General features: G+C 41.0%; 1 protein-coding gene across 1 annotated transcript; it reads right to left on the bottom strand.

Annotated features, from left to right (window-relative positions):
• Positions 1-77: 77 nt before the first annotated feature.
• Positions 78-27,699, bottom strand: LOC149273790 (rho guanine nucleotide exchange factor 33-like). The gene is made up of 15 exons (XM_089506005.1): positions 27,648-27,699; positions 25,743-25,792; positions 24,072-24,230; positions 17,082-17,203; positions 12,450-12,586; positions 10,549-10,632; positions 9,615-9,836; positions 8,611-8,740; positions 7,884-8,016; positions 7,300-7,383; positions 6,919-7,002; positions 6,085-6,233; positions 5,445-5,612; positions 3,656-4,418; positions 78-215 (listed from the first exon to the last, which is right to left on the bottom strand). The coding sequence occupies exons 1-15, from the start codon at positions 27,697-27,699 to the stop codon at positions 78-80; spliced, it is 2,475 nt and encodes an 824-aa protein (XP_089362131.1).

The following is a 27,699-nucleotide window of genomic DNA, read 5'->3' as shown; positions in this document are numbered from 1 at the left end:
CTAGGAATTTTGAAAAAAACATTATGAAATATGTAGTTTAAGGTTGGTTAAAATAAAATCTGACATTCTCATACTACTCACTTCTTTTTAAATAGCTTGCGGAAGGAACTCCGGAAACCACCCTTCTGATCTGACCTTGAGTGGTGCTCACTGAAAGATGTTTGCTCAGTTTCATCTTTTTGGTAAAATCTTGCATTTCCATCCATATGGATATCCTAAAGTGATGAGTTAAAAATATTTTACCATAACTAAAAAATCTAATGAAACAAATCTGCCTCGGAATTTTTTTTTTCATTTTTAAATGAATAATAGCATCGTATATACTGGAGTTCTAGTTCAGAAAATTAATAAGACTTTTTTCATAATAAATAAAAAATAAATGAATTTAAAATACCACAAACCTTTAAAATAATAGTTTGAGAGATTGGGACAGGTACAAAAGGTAAATAATTTGAGGTAAAATCACCATTCTGATCAAATTTTTTCACCCTGGAATATTATGGTAATAGCCTTATGCAATTTGCCAGAGGTTCAATTACCAGAGAAAACTAAGCTGGGGAAAGAGGACACCCCTCCCTTGTCCCTCTACCTAAATAAAAACAATCTGAGACTTAATTGTTCTTATTAAGAGTTCTTATTCTTGCTTTAGGATTTTAATATGAAAACTTAATCCAATCATTAAAAAATTTGCCAAAACACAATTTTTTGCCCATAAGAAATTCCATTCCACTGAATTAAAGCCTTAGTAGCATCCAATGAAACAATCAACTGAGCTGAGTTATCATACTGTGGTAACTGCATTAAAGAAAAAAAGTCTTCTCAAGTTAACTGCTGTAGATTGACCTGGTATAAAAAACACTCTAATCTACCTAAATCAATCTGTGTAGGACTTTATATAATGTAGCAGTAAAGTATTTTAGCTAAGACTTTCACATTGGCACCTAAAAGAGATATAGGTCTATATGACTCACAACGGCTGGATCCTTACCAAGTTTTAAAAGTACAGTTATGTCCGCTTCCATCATTGATGGGGGAATAATGCATTGTGTTTGCCATCTTATGATCTGTCTCAAGTCATATTATCAGGGGTAGAATCTAGATACTTTCTAGTCTTTTTTGTTTTATGAGTCCTGTTTTCTGAATGCCAGCATTTCTACAAAAGTATACTTTAAAATAACCACATCAGGAACTTTTTATGGCACAACTGGGGACTAAAGTATCTATGTAAATCAGAAAAATTTCAGAAATGATAGGCAAAGTCTAAGCTAACTGTGTTAAGGTAAAACGTTAAAGGAACAGACGCTACCTCTCATTATCTACCCTCTCCCTACCCCCCTTCTCACTATCTACCCTCTCCCTACCCCCTTCTCACTATCTACCCTACCCCCTTCTCACTATCTACCCTACCCCCTTCTCACTATCTACCCTCACCCTACCCCCTTCTCACTATCTACCCTCACCCTACCCCCTTCTCACTATCTACCCTACCCCTTCTCACTATCTACCCTCACCCTACCCCCTTCTCACTATCTACCCTCGCCCTACCCCCTTCTCACTATCTACCCTACCCCCTTCTACCCTATCTACACCCCTTCTCACTATCTACCCTCTCCCTACCCCCCTTCTCACTATCTACCCTCTCCCTACCCCCTTCTCACTATCTACCCTACCTCCTTCTCACTATCTACCCTACCCCCTTCTCACTATCTACCCTCACCCTACCCCCTTCTCACTATCTACCCTACACCCTTCTCACCATCTACCCTCACCCTATCCCCTTCTCACTATCTACCCTACCCCTTCTCACTATCTACACCCCTTCTCACTATCTACCCTCTCCCTAACGCCCCTTCTCACCATCTACCCTCTCCGTACCCCCCTTCTCACTATCTACCCTCTCCCTACCCCCCTTCTCACTATCTACCCTCTCCCTACCCCCACTTCTCACTATCTACCCTCTCCCCCTTTGTAGGTTACTTACCATGCAGTCCTGTGGTGGGGGCGCAATGCCTCTGTCTCGCTGCTCTGCATCACTGCTGAGCGCTGGCACTCGAGACAGACGCCTCACGCTCCCACCACTGCGGCACGGCGGGGAGCAGAGGAGACAGAAGGGCTAAGAGCGGTTGCTGAAAACAGCCGCTCGGCACCCCTTGGGCCCCCCTGACTGGCAGCACTCCAGGGTTCGGTCCCCTGCGACCCCGGTAGTTACGCTACTGGTGATTTTAAAGAATGAGACAAATATAAATCATGTCAGAACTTTTTCCAACTTTACTGTGACCTATAACATGAACAGCTGAAATCTGAAAAAAACCTCACAATAACCTGGTTGCATAAGTGTGTTAATAAAATTGTGAGAGAGTTTTTTAATGATCAATTAGCTTTTTAAACTTAAACTCCGATTAGTGAACACAATGTGCCATTGGAACACAGTAGTGATGGGAGTGATAAAGGGCCTCTGTTCACCTATGAAGATATTCCATTAAAAAACAGCTGTTTCCAGCTACAATAGTCAGTTACAACATTAACAACATCTATTCTTTATTTCTGATCTATTTGATGTTATTTTAATATACAAATTTTGCTTTTCTTTCAAAAACAAGGAAATTGCTAAGTGACCCCAAACCTTTTGTCTCTTGTATGAGTTTCAGTTCAGTATGAGAGTATTTGGACCCATTTTTACTGCTAGTGTACCTTAATTGAACCTAGGTGCGCAAGTGCTTTGATCTGAATTGGCTGCCCAAAGTTTGATTTGATCTGCTTGTTTAATCAGGTAATTATGTATTGAAAATAGTATTTGTTGTGCATTACATTCAGTGAACATGTACACAAGGTTGAGTGATTAGTGCATGTTATGTAACTATGTGCCCTGCGATTTGAGTCAGTGACTAGTGAGCAACTATTTGGAGCTCATTCTTTCTTCTCCAAAAACTAGAAACTAGATGCGTCACTGAATCGGGGCCCATGTATGTAAATATAGTTATACGAACATAGCACTTGTGTCCAATAAACCCTAGCATAAACAAGAAAACCCAAATTAATTTTGGATATAAGGGGAAATTTAGCAAGCTATGATTTTTAAATTAACATTTTAGTATGACAACTGATTTAGTGAGTTTTGGTAAAAAAAGTGACATTCCCATGGTATGGGTAGGCTGCAAACTGACTTTGTGGGCCATTAAATGCTTGCTATGCACCAATGACTTCTACAAGTCTTGTTATGGACAGTGGTGTCCTAGTACATAAAGACTTCCTTAGAAAGGAGGGATCGCAAAGAAGGGAAATCATAGAACATGTGATTCTAGCTAGGAGGGCCATGTTTTTCCAGAATGTAATACAGAGTCAGTGTAAACTCGCAACACATTCCAGAGTCCACCATTAAAGGGTGTCCCCAATCCCAGGACCATACCTTGGGAGCATGGGCCTAATTGTGTACCAGCCAGGGTTTACACTATATTTAGATTAAGACAAGTGCTCAATGTAGTACACAATGTCACTGTTTTCATACAAATATACTACATTTGGTTATCTAGTGACTGAAGTTGTTTGATTGCTTGTGTAGTGGAGTTTGGAGCTACCTGGAGGAGAGGGTGTCCTAACTTTTTTTTAGCATCTTTATTTTGAGTTTATAATTGATTCATACTGTTTGGTTTCTTACCTCTAAAAGAGACCTGCTCTCACAGTGAGGCCTCTGGGGGATATAAAAGTGTCTCTGTGAGTTTCGAGTTGTGGCGGAAAGACCATGGGATTGGCTGTCTCTTTCTTGTCTGAACTGCATCCGACTGGGATTGGTGCTTCTGGTGCTGTACATCCGGGTGGTGGACACAGTTTCTTGATTCCGTGGAAATTCTTTTAGAGACCTACTAAGAGGCTTGTTTTTCACATGAATACCTTCATGCCTATAGCTGCTGTTACTCACAGGAGAAAGACAATTTCTGGCCAAGGGCTGCATGGCACATTCAGTCCTATTTGACTCAAGTGTAAAGTTGATAGGCCTCAAAAAACAGATATCAAGACTGGACTCTGAAGATCCAGCGGAACAGGACTCAAACAGGGGTCGGTTTGGAAATGTCTCTTCTTCATATGGAGCTGATACACCTATTATTGAACCACCATATTCATACTCCTCATAGCTTGGGGCGAAATTTCCATCAGGTAATATATTAGATGAGGTCCTCATCGACCTTTCCATGTTAAGCATTGCATCCATAGAAGTGCTTTCATACTCCATCTCTGGTATTGACTGTAGAGGTGTCATTAGAGAATTAACTTCTTGGTCTGATCCAGGGAATGGAGTGTGGGCCAACATATTCTCAGACCTATTATGTTTCTTGCCATCGATATCCCATTCAGATGACTTTAAGGACTGTATGTTTTCCACAGGTGTCTGCCTGCTCTTTTTAATATGGGGCACCATATGCCTTCATGATGAAAATATAAGGGAGATTACAGATATTATAAAACTATCATCAGCAGCCCAATATTAATATACAATAAAGACCGATAATTTTTTGTATAATTTTTAAGATCAATAACATTACTTTTTCATCTTTTCTATACATAGTTTAATATGTATTTTCAAGATGTTTCATATGGATGAATTATAGTATGATTCTAATGGACAATCTGTAAAAAAAAATCAAAATTAATATCCTTACCTAACATATAATAATCACGTTTTTTTTTTGTTTTTTTTTACAACGGTTATGTCTGAACTAGGCAACAATACCCTCACAGTTAGTTCTCTATTGATGTCAGTGAACGGCTCACGTAAAATATTAAATCTATAAAAAGGGAACTGCCAGTTATCGTTTCTGCATTACATAATGCTTTCGGGCACCTGCATATATGTGTTAAAGAAAATATTTGTTTTATCATTTTATTTTTGATAATATATCTTTTTAGATGACACTGTACAATCAATTATTTCTGCATATACAGTGCTGTGAAACAGTTTTTTTCCCCTACTTCCCGAACACTTCAATTTTAAATAATACAATTTCCCTGCTGCTATGTACTATACTTCCCATAATCCTCAGCCAGTATCATGGGGGACATTTAACTGGCTGAGCATCAGGGGGACATTAGGTTTTGCTTTTTTTTTTTACCATCCTTTGTTGCTATTAAATTTACTTATGTTAAACCACATTTGAATCATATTTGTATTTTTATAATCAATATGCGTTAGAAAATCAGGAAAAGATCGGCATGTATGGTGGGCTGATTCGGTGGCACAATGGGCCACTTGACTTGACTTGCCCCCTGGGCCTTTGGGTGCCAGCCCTCCCTTGTTCACATCACTGTATTTATTTTTTACTAATATTGCTGAAATAAATGTACCTGTGTAACTTTTTGAGGTAGACTACTTAAAATGCATATGATATTTTCTTTCCAAAAGAGGCTTAGTGGAATAACTTGCTGTTCTCTTATGTGAAAAAGAGACTTACGTAATTGATGAGCTGGAACCTGGAGCAGTTTGGTAAGGCTGTACTGTCTCATCAGGCGGAGTCGTGTTCTCCTTAACCTTGGAGACACTGCTCAGACTGGGAAGAATTTCCTGGCTAGATCCAGAGCACTGGGATGCTAACCCTTTATAAAGCTTGATCAATGAGGATCTAGAAGCGTAAAAAGGAGCATCACAAACAAGGATGAATGCATTATCATTATGATAAACGCATTTCAATGTGCTAATTGATCAAATCAATGTATGTACCTTTTCTAAATTCATTTTGATATTCAATGACTGATACCTGTGGATATGTAAGTGCAGGGGTCTGTTATACAAGACCATTAAAGGTTAAAAATAAACAGCGTTAGCTAAGATCACATGAAACAATATAAAATTAAAGAAAACTCCATATTCATCCATGTGCAGAGGATACAGGATGACGCAGGGGACACACATGGCTAAAGTTTTTTATGCCAAAAGAATGCCTTGTGTCTAAGGCTTTATGGGAGCCTCCTGACCTCTGTGGAGGGATGTGTGTCATGGTCTTATTTTGGATCTGTTACGCGATTCTAGGACCATTAAAGGATTTTCTTTAAAAATATAAAAAAAATAAAAAATATAACTTATTGCATACATACTTCTTTAATTTTTTCCTCTTCTGAATTAGCAGATCTTCATTGTATTGAAACAGGACACTGTAGTGAGAGATGAAAACTCGAAGCCGCTGTACACACACTAGGAGTAAGTAATAATCTGGATGGTCCTGTTCAGTGTATTTTAGGATATTCTGAATAGGAAAGCAAGCACATATGAGCATCTATCCATACCTGTCAGCAGGTTCTGCGTACGCCGGTGAAAAATGCAATAATTACTCCTGTTACTGCAAACGAACTACCCTTGTGGGATTAACATTGGCTTGACAATTGCCACTTTGCCAGTTGCATCATGTGGACATTTCAATATACATTTTCAACCTCAAGATAAATAGCCAGAACTACTTCTTTCTTGTAGTGGACCTTGACATTCACATTTTTGTGGACAGGTCCATTTAAATAAATACTCAAGTGGAATCAGCGAATGATTTATCAATAGCCAATTTGCATTTCACAAACTGGGGGTTAAAATTATCCCTCGCACTTTAAGGTCAGTGGCTGATAAAATGACAGTACACTATGTCCTTGTACATTTGCAGTGTATGACTATGAGTGTCCAGTGAGCAGCTGGACACTAAAAGATGGGATCTGCCACATAAGGGTCAATAAAGGTATGTAGGGGTTGTCATTAGACACCAGTCCAATAGGCATTTGCCCGACAGCAGCCTGGTAAGGCCTTTAGCACATGCACCTTCGTCATGCCAAAGCATGTCTATAGTTCAGGATCTACCAATATGACCCTTTAATTGCACTGATTAATGTTCTAGAAAGATGACTGGTAAACTAACTACTGTATATGTAAATATTCAGCAAACCTACCTGTAGTAGAATGAGGTATTCTGGGATACGCTGGACAACATGAAATAGCAGTATATACAGATCCGATTTAATATCTTCTTCTGCCTAAACCATAAAATATAAAGCAGTAAAAACCTTTCAATACGTTATTGAGAATTAATGAATTAATTAATGTAATTTGTAACATGCATTAGGAAAATAGCCTGATTTTGATGTGGTTTGATGCACTCTACACATAGGCAAAGAAGTCCGCAGGAAGGAGCAGCAGGGGACACATGTCCAACTCTGACAACTCTCAGGCAGGGCCCTGTTATCATGTTAACATGTTAGCCTTATCACGCTATTATCTCCTACCATGCTATGCCTCTTTCTGCCCACCTCTTGTGACTATAATTTCCTTACCTCTTTTAGAACCACAATATGAATCACGGAAATACTCTCTGGTAGGTCCTTTAAGTAAGCAACATAGTAGTCCAAAAAATTGTTCTTGAAAGAAAAAACAGACAAAACCATAGATAAGGATGATACTTACACAATTCACAATTATCTTGATACACAATTATGTTTTACTATATTCATTAGATATTAAATTACAGAAGACAACTTAAATACAACAAAATCTTTTTAAGTCGTGTTTATATATATATATATATATATATATATACCGGTATATATATATATATATATATATATATATATATATATATATTGTGCACAGAGATTCAAGTTGTGATGACTAGATTGTAAACTCTCAAGAGCAGAGCCCTCTTCTCCTTTTGTACCAGTATGCTTTTGTATGATTTTGAATTATTTTACTGATTGTAACAGCCCTACGTAATCTGCTGGCGCTTTATAAATAAATGTAATCTAAGACATCTTAAAAAAAATAAGAGCGAGAGGAGTTGTAAAAGCAGAGGATGATGGCAGACCATACAGATGGTGGGTCATACGTAGGGAATTAAATAAAACACTACTCTGTATCGTACCTCGTCATTGGTTAATTTCAGGAATATGTCTCCCAGGATTCCCTGACGGGACCATTTAAGAACTCTGTCCTGTAGTATGTGGAGCAAGTCCAGGTGATGCTGGATCAGATACCGCAATGAACTGGGAAAGAAACTGAGAAATGAACAAAAAGTGACCCTTGAAGGTTCATTCAAATATTAATAATATCGGTACAGTGTCAGAATTCACTGGAAGGAAAACGTTACACAGAGCTTATAAATGGTTAAGAAAATGGGAAGATACATGTTGGATTTATGGACCAGCCTTTTTAAGATCAGGTCCATTTGGGCTCAAGAGCATAAAATGACATTTTAAATAAAGCCACTGTGAAATCAGAAGCATGCATGTTACGTTACTGTAAAGTCAGGCATATACATGTTAGCAAGGTTAGTATGACGTTAGACTCATACATGTTAAATGATATCTTTGTAAAGTTAGGCACAAACAGTATGTGTTTAATTATGTCATTATGATGTCAGGAGATGACACAGTTTATCCCTTTAACTTCAAACTATAATACAGCTGCTTCATACAGGTCATTAAATTTGAGGATACTTTACAGCATGTCACTAAGGTAACTTTTCTGATTCCATTCAGCTTGTATTTTCACCATAGCACTGCACAAGGATAAGAGTTGAATGGGTTTTCTAGCAAAGGGAATGAGATGAGTATAAATAGAGGGGGTATGTTTTCAGGTAGGCAAGCTACCTTCTTTGTTTGCTGGTCTTCTTTATTTCAGACCCTTGTAATGTGGAACGAATCTTCAGAATATGAGACAGGTTCAGGACATATTTCCGCTCGGATTCTAGGAGGTCTTTAGCACCATTTTGTCGTCGTGCTTTAAAACAAAAATCATTCAAATCACAAATAAACAATGTCTGAGTTTAGCTATCCAAAACAAAACCCCAACTAGGAAAGGCTTTTCTTGATAGAAGATCTTCAATAGATGCAAGGTTAAACAGGATAGGTAAAGCTTATACAGAAAGAAGGAAAAGTATATTGGGAAATTTAGGAAAATGTCACCTGAAACATATCAAAATTTACCTGGATGGTTAGGTAGAGTTTAACAGACATAGTTAGAAGATATAGGATTACCCGTAGAGGAAGATTTACCAGGAGGTAAAAGTTGGTGTAGCTAAATAAAAATATGGTGATCATTAGTAGAAAAAGACAAGAATTATTGCAATGGAACACTAGGATTACCTAGAAAGAAATTGAAGGCAAATGAGTACACAAAGCTGGATATTTCTGGAGATAAAGACATGGTCTACATGAAGACAAAAATGGGGTTCACCAAGGAAGACCAACATTTAGAAAAACTATGGTTCGCCTGCAAATGTGAGACTGAGATTGCCTCCAACATTACAAAGACAAGATTTACCTGAAAATAAATAAACAAATTTTAACTTCAGAGGAAACTCAAGGTTTGCCTAGATGATACCCTTAATCTACCTGAAGAGAAATACAGGTACAGGGTTCACCTGTAGGAAGATGCATTGGTTACCTGGAAAAGAAAACAAGAACAGATTTTACCAGAAAGAAAGGGTTCATCAGTAAATAACACTGGAAAGTTCCTGGAGATATTGACAGGGTCTAAATGGAGAGAAAGATAGGGTTTACAAAAAAAAGAATACAGAATTTAGCTTTAGAGAGTTTTACTGCAAAAAAAAGACATTCAACATCAGTCCACCATATGTCCTTATTTATATTACCGAAAACAGCAGGTTCACTTAGCACATTGTCCATAGGAGCATTTCTATTCTGGGTCATTTCTCTTGGACAACCTCCTTGTTCTTTGGGAGAATGCTCTTCATCCCATTCTCTTCCCTCTTTAGGCTGTCTCCAGATAAGGGATGGCATGTATACCCGTGATTGTGCTTCAACTATGTTAGATGAACTGTAGCTGTCTTCAGTCTCTTCATGAGATGGCCGAGCTGATTTTTTACATAAAACAAATATAGCATGTAATAGAGAAAGCAAGATTCACAAATCTACTATATTTGGAAGGGAATGAATATTTTCATTAAAGAAACTTAAGCAAATGCCTGAATTATGTAATGGAACCAATGCTCACCACCATGTTTTCCGCAATGTGCATGTCATTATGTTCATTTGATTTAACATTGCTGTTCCTGTCCTAACCGCCATGTCCCGCTGCTTTATGTATGTCCTTTGTTTTAGTCTGCCTCAGGTGAGCTTCTTGTTTTATTTTTCATCCCTTCTCTGTTTCTCCATATAATCCTTAGATAATCTCTTATTCCTGTGTTTCCTGCTACTCTGCCTATCAGAGGATGATCCATTGTCCCTTACCAGGATACTTTGAAACTGGATCTTCTATTGATCCTGACAGCTGTGTGTATTTTTAGCTCTTGATGATATACAAAATAAAGGCAAAATGGAGAAGCCATGTGTGGAGAACAAAGTATGCCCTTACTGCTTCCATAGGAATTAAGGAACGGATGATTGTTATTATGTCCTGATATGTAAAACTATAGAATTCAAAGAGGGTGTATGTTCTTTTACACACGGCTGTAACTCCATGGTGTTTTACACTATCTCTGGCAATGCTGACCTCACTTGCGAGTGCCTCAATTATGCTCACTTCTTTCATTACAGAGAACTAGCCTGAGACTGCTTTCTACTCACGTGTGCTTGTAGTAGCGCCCATCAGATTGCTCTCACTGGCATTCCCTGATCTGGACACAGGTACTGTGGGGATGCAAGTAACAGCTTGTTAGGAACAAAGAGAAAATAGTTCTTGTAGTCAGTAGCAGACTGGAGCAAGTGCAATAGGATTGGAATAAGTCAACCACAGCAAAGACTACATAACACAGCCTGGCAAACTCTATAAACACTAATCTCTAGCACTTAAATAATAGTAATATAATTATCACTGATACTACTACAATGTCACACTTGACAATCAGCTGAATATTTGCTGATTTAGATTCACACCTAAGATGAAGCTATTTCTTGTAAATACATACGGCTTGTATTGTTGCTTTCACATCAGTGCCATTGTTCTGGAGACCCATGTCCTAATGAGAAAGAACTAGCATTATCTAGTCAAGTTTGTGTGCTAGAAGTTTCTCCCTTCTCCTCACCCACACTTCCTCCTACCAATCATATAATAGATAGATAGATAGATAGATAGATAGATAGATAGATAGATAGATAGATAGATAATTGGTAGATAAGATCATTTGGCTCATCTAATCTGCTAATATTTCCAGATGTAAGACTTGTGTTTTAATTAGTCCTTGATTTATGTCTATGCCAAAAATGTTTAAATTCCCTTAATGTATAAGCATCTACCACATCTGAAGGGAGGCTGTTTCATTTGTCTATCACCCTCTCAGTAAAGTAAAACTTTCTTACATTACATCTAAACCCCTGACCCTCTAGTGATGAAACATTATTATGCATTGAGTAATTATTAGAATGTCTGGGCATATGTAACAAACTTTACAGAATCCAAAGGTACAAAAATAAGTTTTAGTGGTTACGCTGATTTGAGCATATATCTGTCAGTATCAGTAACTTCATAGCAAAATGGCTTGTCCTCTTATAGATAGTAATACAAAATAGAGTAAGCCTGCTAATAATATCTACTACACTCTGTTAAATATAAATCGTAGTTGGGAGTAAAGGTGGTCTACAGCCTGAGAATCTCCATTACGTGGAATAACTCTAAAGGCGCCATCTGGTCTATTGCACACAAAAGACTAAACATTTATGATTTGTTCAATGCCACTCCTAGCATGAAACAATTTAAAAAAATGATTCATCTCAACATACTCAGAGGCATGGAATTTATTGGCCCTTTGGGTTTTCTATATGACGAACTAGCATTAGAATCAGAAATAGCATTATGAATCGTGGCTTTCCTAAATGTGTTACTTTCTATGTGTAAACCTGGAGGGAATAAATTGTCAAACTATAGAGAAAATTTACATGAATCAGAGGGGTGTTTCTAGAAAGAAGATTATCATGGAAGGAATTTACTGCATTGCTAACTTGGAAACCTTAAAACTAGTTAAATTATGTATGAAAATAAACCTTTGGGATTATTTTGTGAAGCCAATACAATGGAAACCCAGAATACAAATGTGGTAAAGATTGTCTGTTGTTTACGCAACAAGCAAAAACAAAAGTTACAGATAATGGTTACAAAATCTTTTGTTTAAGATAAAGACAGTTAAAAAATAGCTACAATTTCTCACTTATAAATGCCCAAAGAGACATTGCCAACCAAACATTGGAGTTTTGATTCTGAGATGACTCCTTATTTTGGAATGTGACTGATGAATACCATTTGTTGTGATATTTATCATTTAAGAATCAAAAATAAAGGTAGCACTAATGGTTATACCCCATTTGGGTCTAGAGCACGTTGGAAAGGCAAACATAAAGCATCCAGTGCACTCCTGTCTTCTGGTGGAAAACAACGGTAAAATCCAAAACACTAAACAATGAAGATGTGTTGAATATTAAACTGGGGCCAACAGAAAAACAATGATAGAAAATAAAAAAAATTGCATGATTACCTTTCTCATACAGGGAACTGTGCATCAGATCGTTATAGTGGTGATTAATCAGCATTGGTTCAGGGTGATTTGAAGGCTGTATAGAACTGTTCTGTGGTATATGAGTTTGAGACATATGTTCTTCTTTCTGTATTGTTCTGGGACAAAATGAAAGCAAATAAAACAATTGTTCCAAAAAATGAGATGAAGACAAAAGCTAGAAGTTGCTTTAGCAAAGCTGAATTAAGATCTTCTGGGCTCCTGGGAACATGTTTATCCATTCACGTCACCCTCAGAAACATAAATAAATGAATATACACTCTCACTTTTGCTTGCTTACACTTACCAACGACTGCCCTGCCCTGTGCCTCAATGCCCTTTCCTTGCTCTGGGGGATCAATTCTAGGTCTTTTTTCTAATATGATGGGAAATTCAGTCTGTCTGCCAGTGCCTGCCCTGCCTCTGCTGCTCAATCTCACTACCTATTCTTTTTTCTAATATTAGTCCTGTACAATCGGGATGTGTCTGTCTGGCAGCTTGCCCTGTGCCCTGCTTGCCTCTCCTGCTGTGGCTCAGTCTTCTTCCTAGTCCAGGGAAAAAAGTTTTTTCTTTTTACTAACGTTGGGGAAATTTGGTCCTGTACAATCCTGTACAATTTGAATGTGTATGTTTGGCAGTGCTTGCCCTATGCCCTTCCCTGCCGCTGCGGCTCAGTCTTCTTCCTTACTGTGAGGAATCATTTCTTCTTTTTTTCTCATATTGGTTGTGTAGTTCAGTCATGTAACTAGATGTGTCTGCCTTCTAGTGACTGCCATGTGCCCTTCCTGCCTCTGCACCTCAATGTCTTTCCATAAATAAATTATTCTTCTTTTTTCTAATATGCGGATGATATTCTGTCTTGTGACTGGGTATGTCTCTGTGCCTCAATCTCCTTCCTTATTCTGGGGGGTCATTTTTTTCTAATATTGGGGAGAATGTAGCTTTATACAATCCTGTACAATCTGGGTGTTTCTGTCTGGCAGAGCTTGCCTTGTGCCCAGCCCTGTATCTGCTACTGTGGCTGGATCTGTCTGTCTGCCTGTGCCCACTCTGTGCCCTGCCCTACCTCTGCGGGAGGGGAAGGAGGGGAATCTAATATTGGAGGAAAGTTTGTCCTGTACAACCCTGTACAATCTGGATGTGTCCATGTCTGGCAGAGCTTGCCCTCTGTCATGCCTCTGCTGCTTAATATTTTTCCTTCCTCTGGGGAACCTGTAACATGGGGATGGATGAGTCTACTGTCCAGTGCCCTACTACTACTGCTGCTAATGCTTTATTTTCTTTCTTAGTCTGAGGGGTCAAGTCACCAAAACAGTACAATTTTGAGAGAAATTCAGTCCTGTAGCATGCTGGTGGATGTGTGTATTCATTGGCGTATTGCTGCTGTTGCTGGTGGTCCTGCAATGCAAAATTGAATCTGTATCTCTTCTTAAACCTTGAAATGCTGCTGGTGTAAATAAAAGGCGAGTCCAGAAGGTGAAGCTTTGGGAATGGCCCCTTAATTTTGTCTCTGAATCAAAAATATCCAAATCGTATGGTTGGGAAACCAAATTAGTTATCCAAAAACAAATAAGGCAAAAAAGAAAACAAAAATATTTTTCAAATTGATTTTGCTTGCCGTGAACAAGACAAGCACAATCTAAAATCAAATTGCCCTTCACCACACAGATTCCAAAAAAAATAACACATTTTTTTCATTCTTTGAATTTCCTACTTCAGCACAAAGGTTTCACAAATTACAATGTGCTTTACTGTGTATTTTTTTCCTGATTCTTTAAATGTATTAACAATGTTCAATACAATGAATTAGAAAATTTTAATTAAAAAAACATGAATGATGTGTCACTTCCCGCTGAGATTTTCTTTTAATTAGGACCAATAAGGCCTGAATTTTCACAGTTATGTTAAATTTTAATAATTAGCCTAAAAATAAATTGCATACAAATTGCTAACCTGTGTCTTCCAACATTCAGCAATTTGGCCTTTAACTTCTCTTTCAATTCTCTAAAACACTTATTCTTACTTGTAGCAAATTGAACTAACTTTTATAAAGTTAATGACCTATTTTCATAAACACAAGGGAATTCGAAGCAGGGTACATGAGAAACCAGGTTATATCAGTGCTGCTTATTTCAAACCTAATTATATTATACATTTAAAGGCTTTATTTCAAAATGATGTAGTGGATTCTTTAAATTGAAATGAGCTTTGGTCATGAGCTTTTGGTCATTTGGACATAAGTGTATTAAAATTCTGTCACTCTCCAGTTATTTCTCGTCCCTCCTGGGGTCCGGCACGCCCGCTAGGGCTCCTACTCGTTTTGAATCACTGTGCACCAGATCTGAACTCCCGGCGCATGGTGTTTCCCTACTTTACCAACTCATACTTCAGCACCCGAGAGCCGAGCCATTACGTTTTCAAAGTCTATGGGAACAGATGTTGCACATTACGCTGGACCAGTCTGATTGGGACAAGATCTTTCTTCTGATCCACAAGTGCTCCAGACAAACGAAGGCGCAGGAGACTTCCTACAAACTTCTTACCCACTGGTACATGACGCCTGTGGCGCTCCATAGAGCTTTTCCCGACTCCTCTGACAAGTGCTGGCGCTGTGGTGTTGCTCCTGGTACTCTACTCCATATCTGGTGGGACTGTTCTAAGATTGCTCCGTTCTGGTCGAGTGCCCATGAGACGGTTCAGCGCCTTTCGGATGACCCTCCACCGTTCCTGCCTAGTTTTTACTTGCTCAGTCATACCTCTCAGTCCATTGCTGGCTTCAAAAAGTCGGTGACCCGTCATTTACTATCTGCTGCACGGTCGCTTATACCGCTCCACTGGAAGGACGCTTCTCCGCCCTCCTTTCGCGAATGGATCGAACGGGTCGAGTCAATCAGGGTGTTTGAGGAGCTGGTGCTGCAATCTGAGGACCGTCATGCGCAATATCTCCGGACGTGGTTTCACTGGCTCTCGTTCTTGGCGGACCCTCTTACTAAATCTCTCCTGCTGCAGTGATACCGCTACTTTGTGCTGTGAGCTGCTGGGTGCCGGGTGGGACCTCCGTCCCTGTGGTTTTTTTTGTTTGTTTTTTTCTCCCTCTCTCTCTCTTTCTCTCTCTCTCTCTCTTCCTGGTGTCTTGTCTGTGTGTTTGTCTCCTTCTTTTCCCTCTTGCTGTTCCCTCTGGTTCCTTGCCTTGATTCCTTTTTCCCTCCCTGGTGGCTGGTGGGGAGGTCTACTTGTCCTATGTATTATGCCTTATCACGCCGCCTTTATTTCCTTGGACGCCGCCGTTTCTTGTTTGCTCATGCTCTGATAAGCCTGCTTGTTATTCCCACTCTGTAAGGACCGCTGTGTCTACATGGCTGTCCAGATGCCGGTGTTACATTTGATTCTGTATTGCCTTTGCCCGCTGCGTCGGGTATTTGTGCCCAGTTTTATCTCCTTGTGCCCTCCTCCCGTCCGTCCTATCCACCTGTACTCCTCCTCCCTATTTCCCTTTTTGCCCTCTCCCTTTTTCCCTGTCCTTCTGTTGTTCCTTGAAAACTAATAAAAATTATATTTACAAAAAAAATAAAATTCTGTCAGTGACCATGGCCTAACTTTAGTAAACCAGTCTCTCTGTCCTATTGCTAAGGTGATTACACTAGTACTACACTAGTTACAGAATTTTCTAAATTAAACTATTTCTGAAAAATTACATTTTCTTAAAACTCTCATTACTATGAGCAAAAAAAACATTGAATTGGCTGCCAGCACTCTTCTTGTGGTTCATGACTACATGATGGCAAAGCGGTAGGGGCATGTAGCACCTCATGCCCTTTGATCCATCTACCACAAGGCAGACACAGGCAACAAGAAAAAGATGGTGAGAAGTAGGGGCTAAGGAGACGGTGCTGGGGAGAAGGGCTGGAACCTTTTGGCCTGGGGGCAAGAACAACCAAGTGGACCACTGGAGGAGTAAGGATGTTGAGTTGGTGGTGAGTATGAGGCTTGGTATGGGTGTAAGTATAGTAAGAGGCAGTCATAGGTTAGGTACTCATATCTGATTAATCTAATGTTTCCATGACAATGTTCTGTTTCTAAGATATAATTTGGAGATTTGTTTTAGGGTTCATAGTATCCTGATTTGATTCAAGGTTTGATTTGGTCCAAAGGTTTTGGGTTCTCAGCCCTCCCCAGACAAACGTTAATTCTGTAAACAATGGTCCATCTTTGGTAATTATGGTTCTAAATGGGAAGAAGTCACCATGGAATGCCCCTGCTAATTGCTTAATTTGCATTGTATCTCCAGAATTGCTCTTTATAATTGCGGCCCAATGTGATAAAAATGTAGCCTAAAAGGGCCAAGGTACCAAAACTATTCACCTGTTGTAGACAACACCGAATGGTCACTTGATTGGAAACAATTTCTTGAAACATTTAATATTGAAATTCAGAATGCAATCAGCTGAACAGGTGACAATGGGATCTATTAAGTAAAGTCAAACAGATTTTTCCATAGTGAAATCATAACTGGATGTATTGTACAGTGCTATGGAATATGACAACACTATTTAAATTAATAAATAATAATATTACTAATCATGATAGTAAATGTTCCTGAAAAGTGCCACTCACTTGTTTTTTACTTTCCTAGACTCTCTTCTCTTTTCCTGCTGAAGCTGTTCGATTTTCTGCTGCATTTCCTCCTGTTTGGCTATTATTGCATGGATCATTGCCATTGCTGTGTTGACCTCTTCCTGAAAAAGGAAAATGATAGTGATGAAGGAAAATGCACATACGTGCCTCCTTAAAAATCTATCTGTTTAATTCAGTGATATATAAATAACAACTGCTTAATCACTTGTGGAGCCCTAAAAAATGGCACCCTACTTTATGGAAATCCTAGCCGTAACATAGTTGCTTAGTCTGTCTCAGAGAAATGCTTTGCGTGGTTATATACATTAGGATCTTGAAACTACTAAAGGTCTAAACTGAAGTGAAATGAGAAGTGAGACTTTACTAACATTAGTTATTGTTGCCAGAAGGTAATGGGAATTATAGGGTATGTTTTTCTGGAATGTATTTCTATGGATTTTTTACAATATTGTGCAATATAACAAGAAGTTCTCCATCAATCAAGCACATTTGACTGAAACAAGGTACAGGTGGGTAACAAATGCATACATGTTCATAAAAGTGGGTATACATTTCTTCCCGTCTTCTTTGGCAATACCATGTAGAACGTATTTCTACATGCACATCTATCCATTTAACCTAAATCAGGGACACAGAAGTGGTAGGAGGAGACGTTAGGAAGACATTAAGAGAGAGGGAATTTCTGGAAGACTTGGGAACTCTATGTGCCAGTGTGCATCTCCCTGATGAGTGGCACCAGCGGTGGACCGCCTCCCCCCTAGTACACCGCTGCAAGTATCTATTAATAAACAAACCCAAAAGAAAGAACGAGAAACCACAACAAAACCTTAAAAAGAAAAAAGTACCCCCATCCCTAATTTCAGACAGCATGCCTACTCCGATTTAATGAAGTGATTAGCTGACGGCAGCGGAAACAGCCCCATTTAAAGAGAAAATGGGCGGGGAGTGGGGCGTGTCAAGACCGGAGAAGCGGTGCTTCATCCGGCAATCTCCGGGTCAAACCTGGAGAGTTCCCAGGTATGATCACCTGGCATTGAGAGATACTATCTTAATTATATCTGCCATTCTGTAAGATTTCAGAAGAGTTAGTGTAGGCAAAACCCTCTCAGCATGTTCTAGTGGAGTTCCCTCCTTGCAGCACGGGAAGTGCTCATGCCATGTTGACAAATCATTAAAGCCCTGTAGCTGACTAGGGAATATTGAATTCACGCTATGGATACCAAACATAAACCCATATGCTGTCAACTGTGACAGCAGAAATCAGCAAAAACGGACTTGTATTAGTAGAGTGTCAAAGGCTTAATCGCATGGGGTTACCTGGAGCCTTCCTAATCCCACAACCTAGCACCCTGTATGTACTTGTGTACTGGTAATGCTTATAAGTAAATGGAGCGTGAACAAACTTAACATTGTTAATTAATAAAATAATGAGGTTTGGTTATAAACACACAGTGTAAAGCACTGTGTGTTGTAAAGCACGTTCACCGGCCTTCTGTTCGGAGCAACAGCCTGAACAAGTTAAATGAAGTATTTTCTCTGAATTCGACCTGATACACACTCCTTGTGCACATAAATCACTTGACCAGAGCCACAGGTCTGCATCGCCCGTGGTGGCAAAAAGTTACACCTAAGTTATCTTCTCAGGCCCCGTGAGGTCTCTAAGTAAACATTGCGATCTCAACTTCAAGGAAAAGTTCCTATGTTTGTGTTGTATCTTCCAGTGGTGATCAAACTCATGCATCGGGTGGTCAATGCAACTCTGATCAGATTGCTCATGTTGAGCCCTATAGTGTGCTCATATGCCCTCCCAGCCACCCTGTGATCCATATTTCAGTGTCTGTAGACTGTACCGTCTTCTCGTTTGACCATCAGTTGAAAGGGGTTGCCCCATGTCTAGGGGATTTTCCTCTCCTGCAAAATTATCATTATAGGGAGCGTCTTCGTTTTTGCCGCGCAGCCGCCAAAATTTCAAACAGGCAGGGCCGGCCCTACAATGGAGCCGACTGGGGCAATTGCCCCAGGCGGCACTTCAGAAGGGGCGGCACTTTGCAAGCGGTTTTTTTTTTTTTTTTGAAGCGGAGGAGAGAGAGAGGGGCACCGAGTGGTTTTCGCTTACCCGCTCGGCGCCCCTCTCTCTCTCCTCTGCGGCGAGTTTACCTGTTCGGCCTCGGTGCCGGCTTGTAATGCAGAGCGCCGGAAGTGACGTGAAATTTCCGGCGCTCAGCATTACAAGCCGGCACCGTGGCAGCACAGGGAGACTCGCCGCAGGACTGTTTAAGGGTAAGTACCAGTGGGGGTGGGGTAGATAATGCCGCCCCCCCCCGGCGTCGGCGGGGGGCGGCATTTTAAACTTCGCCCCAGGCGACGTTAAGTCTTCGGCCGGCCCTGCAAACAGGAGTGACCACAACGCCTAAGGCCGGCTCTGCCTCAGTCCATCAGTGAAGTGAACTTGTTGGGCTAGTGAGTGCAGCCGCATAAGTGCTGTGTTCTTTTTTGATCAGCAAGCAGTGACGTTAACTGTTTTTGCAAAGATTTTCTCATTTATTTTACATTTTATTTTAATTTTATTAAAAGTACCCTTAGTGTTTTGCTCACCTCAGTCCATCAGTGAAGTGAACTTGTTGGGCTAGTGAGTGCAGCCGCATAAGTGCTGTGTGTTTCAGCAAGCAGTGAAGCTAACTGTTTTGCTGTCTTTGACAGCACACTGGTGGCAGCCCGGTGTGCCCAAGGAAGCTGCTGCAGCAGGCTACAGATCATTCCTTCTCCATGCAGAAGTGATGGATGAAAAGCACACTTCCCAAAATATTCTGCATGCGATGAGGAAAATGTTTAGCCTTTGGGTGGGAGCAGAGGCGGGCACCAATGTTGAAGTTGGTTTTGTGGTAACTGACGGAGGTGCCAATATGGTGAAAGCGCTGCGAGATGGTCATATTGTTGGTGTGCGCTGTGCACCCCACATCATCCATCTTGTAGTGAAGGCAGCAATGTCAGAAGGAACTAATGTGGCAGCAGTAGTTCTGTCCCGCTGCAGAAAGATCGCTGGGCACTTTCACCATAGTGTTAAGGCTAGCCAACTTTTGAGGGAAGAGCAAGAGAGGTCAGGTCTTCCCGTACACTGCCTACGTCAGGATGTCAGTACACGGTGGAACTCCACGTTAGACATGCTAGAGAGGATTTTGGAGCAGCAGAGGGCAATCCATAATCTTGCCTCAGAGCATAATATTGGGATTACCTCTCCATTGAATAGGGAGGATTGGACAGTGATCGCCCAGCTAGTGGCAGTCCTTAAACCATTCAGGGATGCCACTGAAAATTTAAGCTCAAACACTGCCAGTCTGGCCCAGGTAATCCCAGTGTTCTCTTATCTAGGCAGCAAGATGGATGTGTTCCTTGAAAACCGTGAGGCTGTTCAAGGTGGCACTCTACATCCTGACGTAGCAGCCATAGTCAGGAAGCTGAAGCATCTGCTAAAAGTACACCTTCGCAAACGCATGGAAGAGAGTCCCGAAATGATGCTAGCGTGCCTTTGCGATCCAAGAATTAAGGGAAAGCTAGCTTTGAAATTCAATGTTCTCAGTATCTACCGGGAGCAATTGGTCAACAAGGTGCGTGACTGGCAGCGTAAAATGGGAATGCTGTCCGAGGAGGGAGAGGTGCAGGAGGAGGAAGAGATTATGTGGTCTGCTACTCCTAGCAGCAGCATCAGCAGCAGACAGCTGGGTGGAGCAGCTGCGTTTTGGGAAGAGGCACTTGGGAGTATAGTTGGACCATCTGACAGAGCTAGCAGCAGAAAGGAGAGTAGTGCTGCTGAAATGGTCAAACTTTACCTCTGTGAAGTTCCTTCTGCACCTAATGTTGATCCTCTTAGCTACTGGGATGAAAAGAAGAGTGTGTGGCCTGCACTCTCACGGGTTGTGCAGCAGCTTCTATCATGTCCGCCAACCACTGTTCAAAGTGAGCGCGTGTCTTCTATGACTGGAAACATACTGAGTCCACAGCGCTCACGCATGGCACCTCATCTGATGGAGCAGATTGCCTTTCTTAAATTCAATCTGCCCAAGTCGGGTTACCCAGCTCTTAGCTTGGAAGGTTAATTTTCTTTCTCTAATGTTTAAGGTAGTTTCTCCCCCTGGTTGCACGTGTTTGTGGTGTGGCAACCTCTGCTACCTCCGCCGGTGTAGCCAATTTACGCTAGGGCCTAGTGTCTGAGTTCTGGAAGTCCGCTCCCAAACGCCATGGACTGACAGACTTTGATGCTTTGCCCTGGGGTGAAACAGGTCAGCGGGTCGTCAATTGCCCACTCATTCGCCTTTCCCAATGCTGCTGCTGCTGCTGGTTGTGGTGCCAGTGTCTCTTCTCTGCCAGTTCGCTTCCTGGCTAGTGTCATGCCTCAAATGTCCAAAATGTTTAAGGTAGTTTCTCCCCCTGGTTGCACGTGTTTGTGGTGTGGCAACGTCTGCTACCTCCGCCGGTGTAACCAATTTACGCTAGGGCCTAGTGTCTGAGCTCTGGAAGTCCGCTGCCAAACGCCATGGACTGACAGACTTTGATGCTTTGCCCTGGGGTGAAACAGGTGAGCGGGTCGTCAATTGCCCACTCATTCAACTTTCCCAATGCTGCTGCTGCTGCTGGTGGTGGTGGTGGTGCCAGCGTCTCTTCTCTGCCAGTTCGCTTCCTGGCTAGTGTCATGCCTCAAATGTCCAAAATGTTCAAGGTAGTTTCTCCCCCTGGCTGCGTCTGTTTGCGGTGTGGCAACGTCTGCTACCTCCGCCTGTGTAGCCAGCTTACGCTAGGGCCTTGTGTCTGAGCTCTGGAAGTCCGCTGCCAAACGTCTAGGACTGACAGTGTTTGGATGCTTTGCTCTGGGGTGGAACAGGTGAGCGGGTCGTCAATTGCCCACTCATTCGCCTTTCCCAATGCTGCTGCTGCTGGTGGTGGTGGTGCCAGCGTCTCTTTTCTGCCAGTTCGCTTCCTGGCTAGAGTCATGCCTAAAATGTCCCTAATGGTAAGGGCAGTTTCTCCCCCGTGGCTGCGTCTGTTTGCGGTGTGGCAACACCTGCTACCTCCACCGGTGTAGCCAGCTTACGCTAGGGCCTTGTGTCTGAGCTCTGGAAGTCCGCTGCCAAACGTCTAGGACTGACAGTGTTTGGGTGCTTTGCCCTGGGGTGAAACAGGTGAGAGGGTCGTCAATTGCCCACTCATTCACCTTTCCCAATGCTGCTGCTGCTGCTGCTGGTGCCTGCGTCTCTTTTCTGCCAGTTCGCTTCCTGGCTAGAGTCATGCCCAAAATGTCCCTAATGGTAAGGGCAGTTTCTCCCCCCTGGCTGCGTCTGTTTGCGGTGTGGCAACGCCTGCTACCTCCGCCGGTGTAGCCAGCTTACGCTAGGGCCTTGTGTCTGAGCTCTGGAAGTCCGCTGCCAAACGTCTAGGACTGACAGTGTTTGGATGCTTTGCTCTGGGGTGGAACAGGTGAGCGGGTCGTCAATTGCCCACTCATTCACCTTTCCCAATGCTGCTTCTGCTGGTGCCAGCGTCTCTTTTCTGCCAGTTCGCTTCCTGGCTAGAGTCATGCCCAAAATGTCCCTAATGGTAAGGGCAGTTTCTCCCCCCTGGCTGCGTCTATTTGCGGTGTGGCAACGCCTGCTACCTCCGCCGGAGTAGCCAGTTTACGCTAGGGCCTTGTGTCTGAGCACTGGAAGTCCGCTGCCAAACGTCTAGGACTGACAGTTGTTTGGATGCTTTGCCCTGGGGTGAAACAGGTGAGTGGGTCGCCAATTGCCCACTCATTCGCCTTTTCCATTTCCTTTTCCATTTCCATTTCATTTTTTTCCATCTGATACACAACCTACCAAACATAACACACACAATAACACATATAACACAGTTATATGCCCTGGCCTTCACTTCTACACTCACTAGCATTAACGCTATAACTCACACTTCACCCTATAACATTTTTCCATTCACATAGCTGCCAACAGACCCAACTTTTTCAGGGACAGTCCTGCTTTTTTCCTGTCCCATCAAATTTAGCTAAACTAGGTATGCTAGTGCACATAGGTATAGCTGGGTAGGGTAGCACTACAACATTAAATAAATATAATAAAGTAAATAATAATAAATATAACTTTAAAATAAAATTAAATAAATCCATTAAAATTAAAATTAAATTATTATTTAGACATAATACATCTCTAACCAAAACAGTGCACTGCTAATAATCTTAAAAATAACCGTACTTTAACCCTAAGCTATTTTTTCGTTCTTGTCCAACATTTTTCCATTCGCATACCTGCCAACACACCCAACATTTTTGTGGACAGTCCTTCTTTTTTCCAGTCCTGTCCAGTAAAAGTTGGGTTGTTGCAAAGTATGCCATTATAAATAGGTAGCAAATGTTAGGCATGTATTACAAGTGGTCCAAAATCAATTTAAAAATGAATCCCTATTCTTTTATTAAACATCTATGGATGTGTGACTGTGTATGATAAACGGAGGCCAAGTTCCTTGGAGCATTTGTCTAGGTCATTTTGTGTACAGTACACCTCGGTACGTGTGTGTAACTCTATTGGTCGTTTCGGCAGGGGGATCGCCTGCCATCAACTAATGAGGTGCATTCTGCAGTTCTGCAATTCATTTGTTGATGCCAGACCAGCCCCCTTCCGGCGACCAATAGAGTCGCACACACGTACCTTCACGGCGCAAATGCATCTGCTGCTGCTGCTGCTCCGATGTGTTCTTAACCCCGTATTAACCCCTGCTACGCAGCCGGGAGAAATGTCCACGAATATTCGCCCGAAAAGAAGACAGGAACGGGCGAATATTCGCGGAATACGAAGGTTTTTTTTTCTCCAAAGACGAGTACAAAGACAAACACGAAGAGCCCCCTGGTGCCCAAGTCTAATAGATACTAACGCAATCCTTGGAGCATGATATTTGTATACAGACAGATGGCACTTCTGAAATAACCTTTAGGTTGTTGAGTGAGTTCTTCATCTCTGTGACCTTCTCTTCCATGGGACAGCGGCAGCTCTTAACCTTTTCCTCTAGACCATATTCTCCATGCTGTATCCGGGACAGCTCCTGCATCGCCTCTGTGAATCCAGACTTCAGTTCAGAGGCTAAAACCTGCAACTAAAACAACACTTATTAATAAAGAAGCTACATCCAACTCATTTCATTTGGTGCATTATTGCCCTTTTGGGAATAGGTGCTCTGAATTGGGTTAAGTCCCTTTAAAAGCGTTAAAAACTTAATTCTTTCTTCTAGACCTCTTGTCATGATCACTGTTCTCTAGAATGTTTTCATGCTTCTTTTTTATGTTCTAGCCACCTCAGGTATATTTCTGTTCAGCTATTGGCATGTAAATGCAGCCTCCAAACAGAATTTACATATATAAATTACAACATTTATCTCATATACTTTCCAGTTTCTTGCCTTTAACAAAGTAAACCTATCACTTTTGCATCATCCACTTCTCCACATATACTTTCTAGCTGCTTCATTACTTCCTATTGTTGTATATATTAATCACAAACACTGGTCATTAATGTTAATAGGTGATAAGAGTATTCACCAACTTGGGTGTTTAGAGATTTATCTAAGCTTTGTTGTGCCATTATAGAGAAAAAATGTCCATCTACATATCAGTCTGATCCTGTGAAAAAGGTCAGTCCAGAACCAAAACGTGAGGCAAGTTCCTTCCTTGGCATTATCATTGGGGTAAGGTTGGTATCCCTCTTAGCACAATAGAGAAAGGGGGTCCACGTCTGGACTCGCCTTTACACTTGGGGTGAACCCCAAAAGCTCCCCAAAGGGTGAAATGCAATACAAAAAGAGTATGAGATGCTCACCAAGAACAGAGAACTGCTTAACAGCCTGTCCTACGGTGTGCCCCCACTTGGAAGCATCTCAAATTGTTTGTTCTCTTTTGCCATTACAGAGAAAAACACAACTTATATCAAAATATATATATATAATATATATATTGCTGATCCTGCCCAAAAGGGAAGTCTAGAACCAAAACATGAGGCAAATTTCCTCAACAACCCCAGATGTACATTTTGTCCTTCATTGGCCCTTTTACAATACTGAGGTCTGTGTTTCAGCTATCCCAGACTTCCATATTATGTTTTGCAGTGCTGAGGCAGGGAGCCAAGATTATGACCCCATATTATTGAGATTTGTAAAAAGACAGGAATTGATGAAGAGGAATCCCATCAGCATGGTAGGACCAGTGGGTGGCTGGGTGTGCTGGCCTTCATCAGGTCTAGTCACCATCTCATCATTGATAACTATTGATTAAGAAAGGCTGCTTCATAAGAGGACTTTAAAGATATCGTTCTTTATTTACTAGGAACAATGCAGGACCAATTAAACCCTTCCTACAGGAGATACAGGTTGGCCCTTCATATTCCATAGTAATCGACAATACATCACGTCATGTATACTGTTGGTCATAACATGCAGATTATTGTGATGCACATAGCTTAAGGAACAACTTCTAATAATATACCAACTAATACAATATTAGCTGAAGACTATACGTATAACGTAGGGTTATCCTGAGATACTGCACACTATTTGCACTTTAATATGTTATATGGAAATAGGGGTACACATTAATATTGCCCATGTTACCTGATATATTTGTGCTGGCAGAGTGCTTACTGGTGCATTTTCTGTCACTCCTGTAAGGAAAAAAAAGAAATTACAATAAAAACATAAATTATTTCACTGAATTAACATATATTGCTATATACTTAAAATGTGTAGTTTCTTAAAGTCAGTCTATGGGTCATACCAATAAAATGACCACATCAGCTTCTTATCCCAGGTACATTTCACTCGATGCAGACCAGCACATGTGTGGGACGCATAAACTCACAGAAGGAAATTGTTCTTCTATATGTTAGCATTCACCTTTAATTATATGATCTTATTGTTCATACCACATAAATACGAATCAGTTACTGAGTTACACACTACTCATACAGTATCGCCGCTTCAATCCATCTTCAACACTGCAGCCAGATTAATTTTTCTCTGCCGCCGCTCCTCATCCACTTCTCCGCTATGCCAATCACTTCATTGGCTCCCCATACCCTTCAGAATCAAATTTATACTTCTAACCCTGACCTATAGAGCCCTCAACAACTCGGCACCACCCTACATATCTATCCTCCTATCCAAATACACCCCTACCCGCCCTCTTCACTCCTCTCACGACCTACTGCTATCTTCTACTGTTGTTACCTCTTCCCACTCTCGTATTCAGGATTTCACCCGCGCCGCACCCCTCCTGTGGAATTCTCTTCTCCGTTCCTTCAGACTTTCTGCCTCGTACGCAACTTTCAAAATCTGAAAACCCTCCTGTTCAGGGAAGCGTACAACATTCCTTCCCAGTACTCCCAACCATCATCATAATCAAGCCATCTGAATAATCAACAGCTTCAACACATCATCAGAACCAGATCAACTCATCCCCATCCAAGCAGTCCTCTCCTATTGTCTCACTTCCCCCTCAACCACCGACTAGATTGTAAGCTCGCAAGAGCAGGGCCCTCTTCTCCTTTGCACCAGTTTGTTATTGTATGTGTTTATAAATTGTTCTTCTGACTGTAACAGCTCTGCGGAATCTGCTGGCGCTTTATAACTAAATGTAATGTAAGACTTGGGGGGACCTTTTTATTTTTAATCTTCAACTCGGCTTGTATGGTTTACCGTTTTCTATTTTAATGCTGACCACCGTATATCACTAAAACTAAATGCAGGTGACCTACATAGGGAGAAGTTAATTCAGGGGTAGGTTAAGTTATCTGAGATCAATATATTTCTGCTAATCAAATTACCCCATAGAATGCAATATAACATTTTTCAGATTCAAATCCTGTGATCATTTATATCTCTAAAGTATGTAGCCCAAGAAGTAAGGAAATAATGACTCCCTTAACTAATGATTAATTAACGTATTCCCAGTCTCATTGGGCTAAAATGCAATACAGTACCTCATCTCCTTGTTAAGCAATATGGCTATGGAAAATTAGGACTCGCCAAACTTGGGGTACTGGGACATAGTGGCGGGCTTAGCAACATAGTGAAAAGGAATCCCCAATAGTTATGCCTTAGTATTTTTTGGTGAACAATCTTCAATCCAATACCAGAGGGACAACAGCTGGATCACTATATTAAATATGTAGTTATGAATGCAACTTTGTAGTCTTATTTGTACATCCATATTCCATCCAGCTTCCTACGGCTGCCATTCACTTCTCTTTCTTCCCTAGTAGATTTGTTTTAAATAGGTCGATGTTTAAAGGGCCACAATTTGGAATAATAAAATGACATAATTGCTCCTTCCAATGGACAAGATACTACAAACAGCAAAGCAGAGTATTATTACAATTTTGCATTTTAAAGTGTATTTAATAAAATGTCTTAAATGCAACTTCGCAGCTTTATTGCCATTTTTTATTCAAATTGATCTGACATCCGCATTTATAAAACAAGTGATACATTGACTGAAGGTAATTGGAAAAATGTTACCTTCTTGCTTGTTTGAGTCCATAGCTTTTTCGCCCTGCGTCTGACAAGACAT

The sequence above is a fragment of the Sceloporus occidentalis genome, unplaced genomic scaffold, assembly GCF_023333645.1.
Source record: "Sceloporus occidentalis isolate IW3139 unplaced genomic scaffold, rSceOcc1.0.p SCAF_360, whole genome shotgun sequence".
In the NCBI taxonomy this organism is placed as follows: Eukaryota; Metazoa; Chordata; class Lepidosauria; order Squamata; family Phrynosomatidae; genus Sceloporus; species Sceloporus occidentalis.
This window is presented reverse-complemented; position numbering and strand designations above follow the sequence as displayed.

Bases quoted from the DNA above. Each gene is read 5' to 3' on its own strand.
- LOC149273790 (XM_089506005.1), bottom strand. From the start codon at position 27,699: ATGTCTTGTCAGACGCAGGGCGAAAAAGCTATGGACTCAAACAAGCAA. The intron at 9,837-10,548 runs GTGAGTAGAAAG...GTAAAAAATCAG, and splicing joins GGGCGCTACTACAAGCACAC to CTCGGCCATCTCATGAAGAG. The intron at 6,234-6,918 runs GTAGGTTTGCTG...TTTCCTATTCAG, and splicing joins AATACCTCATTCTACTACAG to AATATCCTAAAATACACTGA.